General features: G+C 52.1%; 3 protein-coding genes across 5 annotated transcripts in view; 1 reads left to right on the top strand and 2 right to left on the bottom strand.

The window, feature by feature from the left end:
* Window positions 1-650: 650 nt before the first annotated feature.
* Window positions 651-4,649, bottom strand: LOC126942146 (cytochrome P450 2A13-like). The gene is made up of 5 exons (XM_050769398.1): window positions 4,463-4,649; window positions 4,020-4,182; window positions 2,981-3,097; window positions 2,584-2,744; window positions 651-1,420 (listed from the first exon to the last, which is right to left on the bottom strand). Exons 1-5 carry the CDS (start codon window positions 4,640-4,642, stop codon window positions 1,085-1,087), a joined length of 957 nt encoding a protein of 318 aa, XP_050625355.1. The 5' UTR covers window positions 4,643-4,649; the 3' UTR covers window positions 651-1,084.
* Window positions 4,650-6,572: 1,923 nt separating this feature from the next.
* LOC126942028 (cytochrome P450 2G1) overlaps window positions 6,573-13,570 on the top strand; it is an 88,296-nt gene continuing 81,298 nt past the window's right edge. For both annotated transcript variants that reach the window (XM_050769081.1, XM_050769079.1), the window contains exon 1: window positions 6,573-6,929. The gene's annotated coding sequence lies outside the window, so the exon portion shown is untranslated. The remainder of the gene's footprint in view (window positions 6,930-13,570) is intronic.
* On the bottom strand, window positions 9,627-11,816 carry LOC126942120 (cytochrome P450 2C50-like). Of its 2 annotated transcripts, none has more exons than XR_007721499.1 (2): window positions 11,490-11,816; window positions 9,627-11,306 (listed from the first exon to the last, which is right to left on the bottom strand). XR_007721499.1 is itself a non-coding variant. In XM_050769357.1 (2 exons), exons 1-2 carry the CDS (start codon window positions 11,521-11,523, stop codon window positions 11,062-11,064), a joined length of 375 nt encoding a protein of 124 aa, XP_050625314.1. In that variant the 5' UTR covers window positions 11,524-11,816; the 3' UTR covers window positions 9,627-11,061. The 2 variants fall into 2 exon arrangements, 1 of the variants encoding a protein (XP_050625314.1); XM_050769357.1 differs by having other exon boundaries at window positions 9,627-11,402.

The following is a 13,570-nucleotide window of genomic DNA, read 5'->3' as shown; positions in this document are numbered from 1 at the left end:
TCCTTTAACTCTGAGAAGTTTGATTGACTGAAGCCTTCTTCTCTCAACTTGTCAAAGTCATTTTCCGTCCAGCTTTGTTCCATTGCTGGTAATGAGTTGCGTTCCTTTGGAGAGGGAGATGCGCTCTGATTTTTTGAATTTCCAGCTTTTCTGCACTGATTTTTCCCCATCTTTGTGGTTTTATCTGCCTTTGGTCTTTGATGATGGTGATGTACTCATGGGGTTTTGGTGTGGGTGTTCTTTCTGTTTGTTAGTTTTCCTTCTAACAATCAGGACCCTCAGCTGCAGGTCTGTTGGAGTTTGCTTGAGGTCCACTCCAGATCCTGTTTGCCTGGGTATCAGCAGCGGAGGCTGTAGAAGGTAGAATATTGATGAACAGCAAGTGTTGCTGTCTTATTCTTGCTCTGGAAGCTTCATCTCAGAGGTGTACCCAGCCGTGTGAGGTGTGAGGTATCAGTCTGCACCTAGTGGGGGATGTCTCCCAGTTAGGCTACTCAGGGGTCAGGGACCCACTTGAGCAGGCAGTCTGTCCATTCTCAGATCTCAACCTTTGTGCTGGGAGAACCACTGCTTTCTTCAAAGCTGTCAGACAGGACATTTACATCTGCAGATGTTTGTTTAGCTATGCCCTGTTCCCAGAGGTGGAGTCTATAGAGGCAGGCAGGTCTCGTTGAGCTGCGGTAGGCTCCACCCAGTTCGAGTTTCCTGGTGGCTTTGTTTACGTACTTAAGCCTCAGCAATGGTGGGCACTCCTTCCCCAGCCTCGCTGCCACCTTGCAGTTAGATCTCAGACTGCTGTGCTAGCAATGAGGGAGGCTCCGTGGGCGTGGGACCCTCTGGGCCAGGTGTGGGATATAATCTCCTGGTGTGCCGTTTGCTAAGATCCTTGGTAAAGCGCAGTATTAGGGTGGGAGTTACTCGATTTTCCAGGTGTTGTGTGCCTCAGTTTCCCTTGGCAAGGAAAAGGAATTCCCTTTGGGGGGACTATCTTAAAGCACTTAACACAGTGTCTGGCACGTGGTAGTGCTGTAGAAGTGCTTGCTATTCTAATTCACGTGCATAAGTCCTGCCTGTGGGTGAGGGCTCAGTAGATGGAACAGCGGTGGCTGATACAGTTGGGATTGTTAGGATTATTAAGATGAGAGCTAATTTGAATGGGCCTGTGTTGTCTGCCCACCCCACTCCCAGCCTCAATTCCCTCTGCCTGGCTTTGCAACTCCCTGCACTGGCTGCTGGGGTGTAGCTCCTGTATGCAGATGAGAAAGGAGTCGATGAAGTCCCGTGGGGAGTTGGGATCCAGTGTGCGCTGTTTGTGCTCCACCTTCTTGGCTATGAAGTCCTCCAACCCTTGCAGCTCCTTAAAGGCCTGTTGCTGTGGTCCTGGCAGGTGTTTCATCACCAAAGAGAACATCTCATAGAGCTGTAGGTTACAGAGAGAGGATGGGAAGGGAAGGACTGCTGTGAGGGGGAAGGAGCTGATGGGAATGGGACTTGTGTCAGAGAAAGAAAGGCACTGGGTTAAAGGCACCTACCTGCCCAGGTGTTTAGGTATTTCAGTGGGGCTGGATGGGAGCATATATCTAAGTTTTCATGAGGGTTAAGGGAGAAGGCTACTGTCCAGGAATTTAGGTAAGATGGATTGAGGCATACATCCAGGTTTCAGTGAGGCTGGATTGGAGCACACAGCTAGGTGTTTAGATATTCAAGGCAGGATGTGTTGGAAGACACCCGTTCAAGTGTTTAGCTACTCAGGTGGGGCTGGTATGAGGGGAGTGTCACCTGTCTAGGTATTTAGGCATTCAGGTGGGGTTGGCTGGAGACAGCTCTCCAGATACTTATTGGGTCTGGATTGGGGGCTTTTGTTCAGGTGTTCAGGTATTAAAGTGGGGCTGGTGAAGATGTTGAAGTGGAGGGAATATCTGTTCAGGTGTTTACCTATCCAAGTGGGATGCACTGGGGGCACCTCTGTAAGGTGTGTGATTGGAAAGCATTGGGGAACACTTATTTGGGTGTCTGGGGAATAATCTGTCTAGATATTTATGTGTTTAGGGTGTTGGTTAGGGCAGCTGTCCATGTTTTCAGGTGTTTAAGTGGGCGAAGTAGAGGGCGCTTGGCCAGATATTCCAGTGGGCTAATTTGGGACATTTGTGTAGATGTGAAATGATTATGATGGGCTGGATTTTGCAGCACCAGGTGTTCAGGTATGCAGGAAGGGGTAGAGGCAGTCACTTGTCCAGGTGTTAAAATATTCAGAAGAACAGGGTAGGGAGCATCTGTTAGAAATTTTGGTAAGTTGGGGATGGGAACACGTGCCCAGGTGAGAGAGCTGAGCTGAGGGCTTGCATCCTGCCAGCAGGCTCTGTTCTGGGGAGCATCTGTTGAGCTATCCAGGTGTCCTTGGAGACTGGGTATTGGGCACCCATCCTGGGTTCTGTTGCAACTGCCCAGTTGTCCAATATTGGGGGCTGATTTTGAGGGGACACTGTCTGGAGGGGGGTGGGAGTTTGGGGCACCTGTCTCCAGGTATGGGAGCAGTTGACAGGTTGTGGTAGGGGCATCACAGGCCGGGCTGCAGCCGGTTACCTGCCCCGTGGAGGTTGCGGTGAACTGGAAGCTTCCCAGCATCATGCGCAGCAGTGACAGGAACTCTTTGTCTTCATAGTCAAAGCAGTCCCCAAAGACAATGGAGCTGATGACATTGGAGACGGTGCGGCTCAGGAAGAAGGCGGGATCCATGTTGGAGCCTGCGGGTGTGGCGGGAGAAGGGGGTTGGAGAGAGAGTCAACTCAGAGGTCTGATGCTAGTCTGAGAATTCCAGGAGGCAGTGCGCTGATGAGCCAAATTCCCTGCACCAGACTTCAGGGTTGAGAGCACAGGTGCCTTTCCCCACCTAGTCTCTGTCCCCAGACAGAACACGCTAAGGTTCCTTGCCCTGAGAGTTTTCCTTCTCCCACCTCCGCACTCCGCGTGCCCTGCCCACAGCGCGTGCCCCGGAGGGCCTCAATGAGGAAGCCCGTCTTGCCCACCCCGAAGTCCCGCAAGGTGGCCATGGAGAAGCGCCGGGGCGACTTGGCGCTCTCCCAGGTGCTGAAGGTCACTCGGGAGAGGTGAACCCAGGGGTGGGGAGAGGTCGGGGGCGACGGGGGCAGGCGCGGAACCCGCGCGCAGGGGAGCAGCAAAGTCACTCAGAGAAACACAGAGAGAGACAGAGAGGGAGCAGGAAGAAGAGGATCAGAAAAGAGGCCAGACAGAGAGATGCACAGCGAAACAGAGGGAGACGGGACACTCCACAGAGTGTAAAGAGGGAAGGAGGGAGAGAAAGAGAGACAGAGATGGGAGAAGAGGATGGAAGGAGGGGAAGTGAGATATGGGGAGATCTGGGAGGAGGAAATAAAAATGGTGAAAAAGTCTTTTTGTTTTGCTTGTTTGTTTTTGAGACGGATTCTCACTCTGTCACCCAGGCTGGAGAGCAGTATTGTGATCTTGGCTGCTCACTGCAGCCTCCACCTTCTGGGTTCAAGCATAAAAATGGTGAAAGATTCTTAAGCTGAGCTGGAGAAGAGGGAAAAATATGGAGACGAAACAGAGAGGGTCTGGAAGGAGGAGAGATTGTTACCAGGAGATGCAGCTGGAGATGTGGAAGTAGGAATACCGTGATATCCTAAGACAGAGGAAGAAGAAGGAGAGGGAAGGGGAGAGAGGAGAAACACAGAGAAGAACAGAAGCTGAGAAGCACAAAAAGACAAATTTAGACAGAGGACCAGGGCTGGAAAACAGAAACTCGGGATGTCCTCAGAGATAGAGACAGGGGAGAAAGAGGAGACTCCAGTGAGAGAGGCTGGGAGAAATCTGGACAGGGACGCTGGAGACAGGCGAGAGGGAGATGCCTCCATGAAGGGAGCTGGGGAGAGACGGGGGCTCTGCCGCAGACTTCAGTGGGTAGGAAAGTCAGGGAGAAGGCTGGGGACATGGAGGTCATGGAGTCTGACTGGCTAACTTCCCCTCTGGGACCCCCTCACCATAGCCTTTGAAGACCCAATTGAAAGTGGCCTGCTCGCCTCGCCTGCTGAACTCCTCAGCCTGGTCCACCAGAGCCTCCTTGACGGCATCATGTCCGCACAGCACCACCACCCGCCGGGGCCCCAGGTGAATGGTGAACACCGGGCCATAGCGCTCACTGATCTGATGGAGGCGGGTGGGAGAGGTTAGAGGGAGCAGCCGCTACTCCGAATGGACCCAGCACTGATATTTCATGTACTGGGATGCTTTGCCCAGTCAGGTTCTCACAGTCAGGGAGCTGGACATCCCAAGACCCTGTCTTTCCTTGCTAGGACCCTGATGCTGAACCTCCAAAACTCTCCTTTCCTAAGACTCTGGTCCACAGTGGTCAATCCCCGCCACAAAGCCTCAGCCAACTGGGCGGCCCGCACCCAGTGCCATCCATCTCCCTGCCTTGGGACACCTTCATGAGGGAGTTGCACATCTGCTCTGTGTTCAGCTGCAGGTAGTTTCCAATGAAGGGCAATGGGGTGGGTCCTGGAGGCAGCTTTCCCCTGCTCTTCCTCTGCTGCCAGACAGACATCAAGACCATCACAGTCAGGCAGGCCAGCAAGGCCACCAGGAGCAGCCCTGAGGCCAGCATGGTGGCAGTGGGATGATAGATGGTGATGGCTGGGGTGGTTTGCTTTTATACTGCCTGAAAAAGAGGGATGGACTTTGGCTGATTACAAAATCATATCATTTCACCTCCCCACTACACCCCCCACCATGAACCCCACCTAGCTTGGGACACAGCCAGCAAAGGAGGAGAAGGGTGACCCCAGGGCAGCTGAATAAGGAGGAGACCTCTAGACTAAATCTGTGGTATTTCAGGAGGGGTGCCCCAGGGCTGTGGATTCAGGAGGGGGCATCAGATAAACTGTACAACTGAGGAGTTTGGAATATTTGCATAGGGGAGCACCTGGACTTTGGATTTGGGGTCTGAGAGTGAGAATGCACCCCAAAGTTGTTGATTTGGGGGTTCCAGAGGAGAAGAATGCAAAGGTCTGGGTTTTACTACGGTGGGACAGAAGTGTGGCTGTGCATTTGAGGGTCTTCTGGTGAGGAGGATGCAGGGTTAAGGGTCTCAGGAGGGGGGATTCCAGGTTTATGGACTTGAGAGTCTTGGGGCTGGGAAGACCCAGGGTGTGGGTGTGGAGTTTCTGGGAGGAGGAGTGTGTAGCAAGCCCAGCAGCTCCTCCCAGAAAACCCAGCAGCCCAGCACTGGGCCCAGGGACTGACTTGATTTTGCTTTGGCCCAGAGCTGTCTCTTAATGCAAAGAATCCTCATTGGAACCTCAGAGTGAGGCTAGGATGGGTGCCATAGAACCTCCACTGCACATCTCTGGTTGGGAAAGGGGTGGAAGACCAGAGCCGTATTTCAAGGGAACTTTCCCCACACCTGGAGGAGAGTACCTCGAGTTATCAGTTGGCAGAGGGATTGGCCAGGTCTGGAGAAATAGTAATAACAACCCCCAAATGGTGGAAACATCTCAAGTGTCCCAAGGGTTGTAATTTACAAAGACCTCCACTGTTTTCCAACCCAGATCCTTAGGGAGATCCACTAGATTGATTGTATCATCCCTATTAATATTATTATTGTTATTTATGTTTCTCATTTTATATAAGGGTCTACGGAGGACAGAAAACAGACAGTGGGCAGGGGACACGTGTGAGTGGCCCTGAACTCCCGTCTCTCCTGCTCTGTGTCCTTAGTTCCCCTTTCTGGATTTGGTTTACCCACCAGTGGAAAGGGACTATTTAGGAAGAGAGGATCATATTTGAGGGTGAGCTAAGTCTTCTTTGAGGGCGATTCCTGCTTTGTCAGGGGCTAGTACTATTAGCAGGCAGAGGGAACAATCGCAGAAGAGATTGGGGTAAACTCCAGTGTTAGGCACAGAGGCAGAGCCCGGGGTGGGTGGGAGTGGAGAAGGGATGAGTAGCCTCCTGTCCTTCCCTCAGGGAAATTCTTCCTTAGTAAACAGGACAGTTACCCTTTGGTGAGCACGGTCGCATATGGGAAGATTAAGTCTAGGTGTGTATGACCTGGTTGAATCTTTGTAACAATGAGGTTGGTTCATCATCATCCTCATTTTGAAGATGAGCAGATCTAGACTCCATAAATCCTCTTGAGTGAGGTCACACAGGGAGTAAGTGAGGGAGCTGGGATGTGCACTCTCTCCTCGTCCCCCTTCAGTGACTGGCCTAGATCACCCTGGGATTCAAGCGCGGGCCAGGCTTAGCAGGAGGTGAGTGCTGAGACTGGCATCAGCAGTGGACACAGGGATGACCCTGGTGGGCTCTGATTTCAGCATTGTTAGGGTCCACCAAACTGGACTGTTTCCCCCTCCCATAGACCTAAGCCCAAAGGCCAAAAAGTAAAACTCCCTACCCAAACCTGCCTGTAACTGTTTGACCAGAGGCCAGCTGTCCCAGGATGCGGTTACGATGTCTATCTTGCATAACAGAACTGGCAAGTAAAACATCTCCAGGAAGTGGTCAGCCACCTGGCACAAAGGACCACCCCCCTTTTGTTTTTCCTTCACCCTGACCCAGTTCTATGTCGTATAAAACCTTGCTATAGCCTGTAAGCAGGGCTGCCTCCTCTGCTTTTGTCAAGAGGTAGCGCAGCAGGACTGACAATAAATCATCTTGCCTTAACTTGGATCTATTGGCCTCATTCCTTTCTTGGCTAGCCTTCTAATTATCCCTTACATCTTGGTGCCAAAACTTGGGAAGGTGGTAGAGTTTGGCCTCCCTTTATTTCTGTCTCCTTCCCTCCCCACTTTCCCCGGCCGAACTCCCCCTTCCAGAACCTGCGGGAGACCCAGAGGATTTCCTACTCCTTTCCATTGCCGGCAGACACATCCAACACCAAGGCAGCCTCAGGGGTGAGTAAAGGAGACTTTTGCCTTCCATCCGGAACCCTTGTCTGCTTCTTCCTTCCTGAAAGAGACACAGCGCTGAGCCAAGAGTTTCCTCCTCCCAGCCTCTAGGCCCTCTAGGCCCTCGGTGTCTCCCTTTCAGGGATGCCTGAGTGGGGAATTGTTGTACTTCTCCGACTTGAACCATGGAACAAGGGACTCCTTCTCCCACCATTCTAGTCTCCAGCCAAGTCTCCTATCTCTACCCCTCCCTTTCTCATTCCACTATAGGAGCCTCCCAATCCACTCCGTCAAAGACATCCCCCCCTCGTGTGTCTCCTCCATAACCTTAATGCCCTTGACCTCCGATCTGAAATTTGGCCAAAAAGGCTCATCTTGTATTGTAATACAGCCTTGCCTCAGTATAAATTGGACAGTGGCTCCCAGTGGCCTGAAAATGGCACATTTGATTTTAACATCCTCAGGGACCTAGACAACTTTTGCTATCGCAATGAAAAGTGGTCTGAAATCCCTTATGTTCAGGCCATTTTTGCCCTCTGTAGCCTCCCCTCCCTCTGTCAGCTCTGTTCCGCTTTCCAAATCCTCCTTGCCAGCTCTGAGTCAGACTCATCCTCAGCTTCCCTTCCTTCTGATGATTCCTCCTCCTTTGACCCTGCCGACTTCCCCCTGCCCCGTCAACATAATCCTCCACCCGATCATCACGACCCTCCACCCTAGGCTCCTGCTCCTGCCCTCCGTCTTTCCCCGCTCTCTCCAATCACCCAGCTCCTGACTCTGATTCATCCTCATCTCCACCTCACACCCACTCTGGAACTCAGAATGCCCAACAACCAGCCCCCATACTTCCCCTCCGAGAGGTGGCCGGAACTGAAGGCATCATTCACATCCACGTTCCCTTCTCCCTCTCCGACCTCTCCCAAGTTAAAAAACATCTCGGGCCCTTTTCTTCCGATTCTGACACTTATATCAAAGAATTTAAATACCTTACCCAATCTTATAAACTCACTTGGCATGATCTCTACATTATCCTCTCTTCTACCCTTCTTCCAGAAGAGAAGGAAAGAGTGTGGCTCGCAGCACAGGTACATGCCGACGATCTTCATCGGCAAGACCCTATTAAGCCCGTAGGGGCTGCTGCAGTTCCCTGGGAGTAACCCCTCTGGGAGTACCAACCCACTGACCCCGACCGGGCGTCTCGTAACCACATGATTACTTTGTTTTTTTTTTTTTTTTGAGACGGAGTCTCACTCTGTCACCCAAGCTGGAGTGCAGTGGCCGGATCTCAGCTCACTGCAAGCTCCACCTCCCGGGTTCACGCCATTCTCCTGCCTCAGCCTCCCGAGTAGCTGGGACTACAGGCGTCCACCACCTTGCCCGGCTAGTTTTTTGTATTTTTTTAGTAGAGACGGGGTTTCACCATGTTAGCCAGGATGGTCTCGATCTCCTGACCTTGTGATCCGCCCGTCTCGGCCTCCCAAAGTGCTGGGATTACAGGCTTGAGCCACCGCGCCCGGCCCGACATGATTACTTTGAAAGAAATCAGGCACATTCCTCAGCCCCGGGCTCAAAACAAACAGGCCCAGTACAAACACATCCCACTATACATCTCTTAACTTCCTGAGCCCAGTACAAACACATCCCACCGTATATCTCTTAACTTCCTGAGCCCAGTACAAACACATCCCACCGTATATCTCTTAACTTCCTGAGCCCAGTACAAACACATCCCACCGTATATCTCTTAACTTCCTGAGCCCAGTACAAACACACCTCTCAACTCAGAGACTACCATATATCTCAACTTTAGAAAAACACCACCTGGAAAGTCCCCGATAAGGACACAGCCATTTGTGGTTTTACTGAAAGCGCGGGAACCAATAGAAAAACTGCTGAATGTATAACTTAAAATGTAAACCAATTGTAATGCTGTAACCAAAAGAATTCCCTTGTTCCTCTGTAACTTTACATATCCTATTTACATCGGGCTCTAAAAAGCAAGCACTCGCATTGTTCAAGGCCCTCTTGTATGCTGTGGAATGGAGGGACCAAGTTCGAACTTGTAGTAAAGGATCCTTGCCGCTTGGCTTTGACTCTGGACTCTGGTGGTCTTCTTTGGGGAACAAACGGTCTGGGTATAACAACTTCCCTCATCGTAGGCCTTAACAAAGCAGCCCATAAGGCCGTAAATTTTGAAAAGTGCAAAGAAATCTCTGAAAGAGCCGATGAAAACCCTGCCAAATTTCTTTCCCGCCTTACAGAGGCCCTCCAAAAATACGCCCGTGTTGACCCCACCTCCCAGGAACCATTGTTCTTAATATCCATTTCATCTCAGTCTGCTCCTGACATACAGCACGAGCTCAGAAAGGTAGAAGAGGGCCCTCAAACCCCTCGACAAGTCCTTCTTAACCTGGCCTTTAAGGTCTTCAACAACAGAGACGAGCAAAAGAAATTAGATAAAGTCCAACAAGATTGTGCTAAATACCAGCTCCTAGCAGCAGCTATGTGTCAGCCTACCCAGGCTGCCCAGGGGCCGGTAGTGATGGGGGTTCCTTTGGCAGTAAAGAATACTTTCTTTTGCCAGATGGCAGTGTGGGAATGAAGGATGTGATAGGCATATTTGGAGTTTGTATAAATGTTGACTTATTTGCCTTTGGAAAGGGTTAGGACTTTGGTGAGAGCTATAAGTTCTGCTTTTTGGGAGGAGGTTCCTGGAGGTAGGGGCCTGGCTTTAATTACTTGGTCAAGAGAAACGATTGAGTATCCAGCAATTTTAGGGGAGCCGGTCGGCCTGGAAGAGGAGCCGTCTATGAATAGCTGGTCATTGGGGTTGGTGAGAGGATTGGAGGGAATGTTTGGGAAGTGTGGCTGCAGGAGGTCTAGGACGTCAGTGTCAGAATGAGTAGGAAGGGAAGAGGGTATGAGGAGTAAGGATGCTGGGTTGAGGGGAGCACTGTTGGTAAGGCAGAATTTGGGATTTTTGATAAAGAGGGCATGGAGTCCTTGAATCTGGGAAGGAGGAAGAGAGCTTAATGCTTGGTAGGAGAGGACATCTTGTAGATTATGAGGACTGTAGATGGTGGTATTTTGGCTGAATGTTAGTTTCCTGCTTTCTACAGCTAAAACAGCCGCTGCTGCTAGTGCTCTAAGACAGGTTGGCCACCCTTTGACTCTGTTGTTGAGTTGTTTAGAGAGGTGGGCTATAGGAGCAAAGGAAAGAGGATTTTTGTTGTTGTTGTCTTAAGACACCAAGGGCTTTTATTTGGTTTTTGGCAATATAGAGATAAGAGCGGTTTGGAGTTTGTGGAAGTTGGGGAGTATGTTATGTGAGGAGATTAGGGGTTTATTGAGGGGGCCTTTGGCTGCTTTATAAAGGGGGTGAACTAGGAGGGCAAAGTTGGGAATCCATATTTTTTAAAAATCCTGCTAGCCCTAGGAAGACATGATTTTTTTTTTTTTGAGGAAGTTGGAGATAGGCTGTCTATTAAGGCTGCCTGTGCTGGGGTTATGGCTCAGGACCTGGGGGAGAGTTTAACTCCTAAGTAGGTCACGGTGGAGTGGAAAGGTGGGAGGAGGTTTTGGTTTGTTTGTAGGGAGAGGCCCTATAGCCTTTATTAGTAAGGAAATTGAGAAGGGTGGCTATAACCTGTAAGCGGGGCTGCCTCCTCTGCTTTTGTCAAGGGGTAGCGTGGCAGGACTGACAATACATCAGCTTGCCTGAACTTGGGTCTATTGGCTTCATTCCTTTATTGGCTGTCCTTCCAATAATCCCTTACAAGCATCAGGTATGGCCAGAGAGGGAGTGGCATCGCGTTGGCTTTGGGACTGCCCCCAGGTGTACATGAGGATGGGAAACAAGTTAGCACTGAACTTGACACCAGGAGAATATTAAAGTCATGATCGGTGCCAAGAAGGCTCTGTGTCAGGTGTCACTGAGACTGGGCTGCCACTGCATGGGCAGAGTAAAAGGTGCCAGGAGGAGCATGGGTGTGGAAGTCCTGTCAGCCAAGAAATAAAAGTTTACCTCAGAGCTGCACACATCTGACTCCATCTGCAGTTTAGGGCCTTTATTGACCAAAGAGGGTACGGAGGTTTGAGGGCCAGTGAGCCCACTACAGCGGAGCCTGACCTCAGCAGGCCACTAGCTGGAGCTGGAAGGCTGGGGGGACACTGCCCAGGCCAGTGAACTGCAGGTGAGGTTGATGGTGCCAGGGTTTACCACAGGGAGCAGGAACCTCTGTAGGGTGGCTGTAAGGAATAGGAAGATCTTCAACTGGGCCAGGCCTGCGCCCAGGCACATCTGCTTTCCCGGGTACACGGGTGCATAGTGAGCACCATGCACCCCAGAGCCGGTCCAGGCTGGTGGCCTTCCTCCCCTGCCCGCACCTGAGGCAAAGGGCATGAAAGGGTCATTGCCCTGGAACTTGCCCTTGTCCAGGAAGTTGGTAGCGTTGTCCAGGAAGTTGGTAGGGTTGAAGCATTCTGGGTGTTTGAATTGAGTGGGGTCAGTGTGCAGTCACAAGCAGGAAATCACAAAGGTGCCCTGGGGGTACATGCAACTTGGTTTACCTGTGGGCTTGGTGAGCATGTGCACCTCCTCCATCCAAGGCCCTTTTTAAAAGCTCAAGGGAATAGGCCGGGCAGGTAGCTCATGCCTGTAATCCCAGCACTCTGGGAGGCCGAGGAGCATGGATCGCTTGAGGTCAAGAAGTTCGAGACCAGCCAGGCCAACATGACGAAACCTGTCTCTGCTGAAAATACAAAAATTAGCCAGGTGTGGTGGTGGATGCCTGTAATACCAGGTATTCAGGAGGCTGAGGCAGGAGAATTGCTTGAACCCAGGAGGCAGAGGTTGCAGTGAGCCGAGATCATGCCACTGCACTCCAGCCTGAGCGACAGAGCCACACTCCATCTCAAAAAAAAAAAAAAATAAATAAATAAATAAATAAAATAAAATAAAAGCTGAAGGGAAGGCAGGCCTACCATCCTGCTCCAGCGGTAACTGATTGTGCTTCAGTCTGCACAGCGCACACCTGCCGATTCTGGCTGATCTCAGAACACACCTCATGCACCCGGGCCTCGCACAGGATCCCCAGACTCAGTGGGCACCTTTGGCTAGACAGTGGCCGTGCAGCTGGGTGTCAAGGGGGAGGGTGCACGGCAGCCCCAGGGGCACCACGCTGATGAAGCGCTGGATCTGGAGCAGCACTGCGTTGGTGTAGGGCAGTCGCTCGGGGTCGTCCAGGCTTGGGGCGCGCCTCCGCCCTACCACAGGGTCCAGCTCCTGCACCTTGGCTGGGGCTGGGGTAGGCTGTGAGCTGCGCACTTCCAGGACCCTCCAGCCATTCCCAGGCCGCAGCCTCCCATTCTGGGTCTCCGGCTTGCAGACCTGCCACCTCTGGGTACTTAAGCAGAATGAGAAACCCGTAGCACAGGGTGGTGCTCGTGGTTTCGGTGTCGCCAGAAAAAAAAAGGTGCATCATCATTACCGACGTCTCCTCCTGGAAATGGCTCTCTGGGTCTTGCTGTTGCTGTGGGCAGAGAAGACGGGCCGCGTGCCAGGCACCTGTTGATGGGAGGCAAAGATAGAGTTTAGGGAGCTGGGAACCACGCCTTACCCATCTGGTCAAGCAATTGATGAAATCGCGGGGCTCCGCCGGCTGCCGCATCTGCCAGTGTTGTTGGATTTGCTCACAGATGAAGACCCACAGCTCCGAAAGTTTCGGAAGATTCGGCGGTGCCGGCCTGGGAGCCAGTCCATGAGGGACGGGGAAATGTACATCTGGAGAGAGACGGTCTCAACAAGGGCCCTGGACGAGGCCACTAGGTCTTAGTTTCCCTTCAGGGAGATTGGACCAGGACATTGATATTGGAGGTTCTAGAACTCTTCCAAGAATCTAACTGTCCCATTCTAATGATCCACTGTAGGTGGGTCTGTGTACTCGGGATTTGGCATAAGGCTGGACGCACAAGGGAGAGACTGTGGCCGGCCCTCTCACCTCGCCCCATCTGGAGCTCATGATGCGGAAGTTGTCACTGAAGAGGTTCAGGAGCCTCAGGAACTCCGGGTCCCCGTAGCCATAGCGGTTCCCGAAGACAAGAACAGATAACATTGGATACAGCATTATCCAGAAGTCGCATGGGGTCAAACGGGGCTCCTGGAACAGGACGGTGGTCATAATGCGTGGTCCTGCCCCCAGCCAGCCCCATGGGCTTACTGGCTTCCTTCCACCCAAATACCTTCCCGTGGCCCCATCTTGGCAGTCCAAGGGCCACTCCCACACCAGGCCCTTCTGCCCTCCCGGCCAGGCCGCACCAATGGTGGCTTGCATTTCGCCTAGCAGACAAGCCGCCTCCTCCAGGACATGCGCCTGGATGGTCCGTGTACCTAACCCCAACTCCTTCAGCGCTCCAACTGCAAAATTGCGCAGTGTCCACCGGCGCGGCCTGTTAGAAAACAAGATTCCTGTGGTAGGGACAGGAAAGGAGGCGGGCCCGGGAGTCGGCCACGCCCCATCCAGGAAGCGCCAGGTCACTGGCTACATCCCTTTCGGGGCCTCCGACTCCTGCGGCCGACTTCCTGCGCTTTGCTTCTTTACCCGACCTCTAAGTGCCCTATCCACACATTGGCCCCGCGTTTGCTGGGCTTG

This window comes from Macaca thibetana, chromosome 19 (assembly GCF_024542745.1).
Source record: "Macaca thibetana thibetana isolate TM-01 chromosome 19, ASM2454274v1, whole genome shotgun sequence".
NCBI classification, from domain to species: Eukaryota; Metazoa; Chordata; class Mammalia; order Primates; family Cercopithecidae; genus Macaca; species Macaca thibetana.
This window is presented reverse-complemented; position numbering and strand designations above follow the sequence as displayed.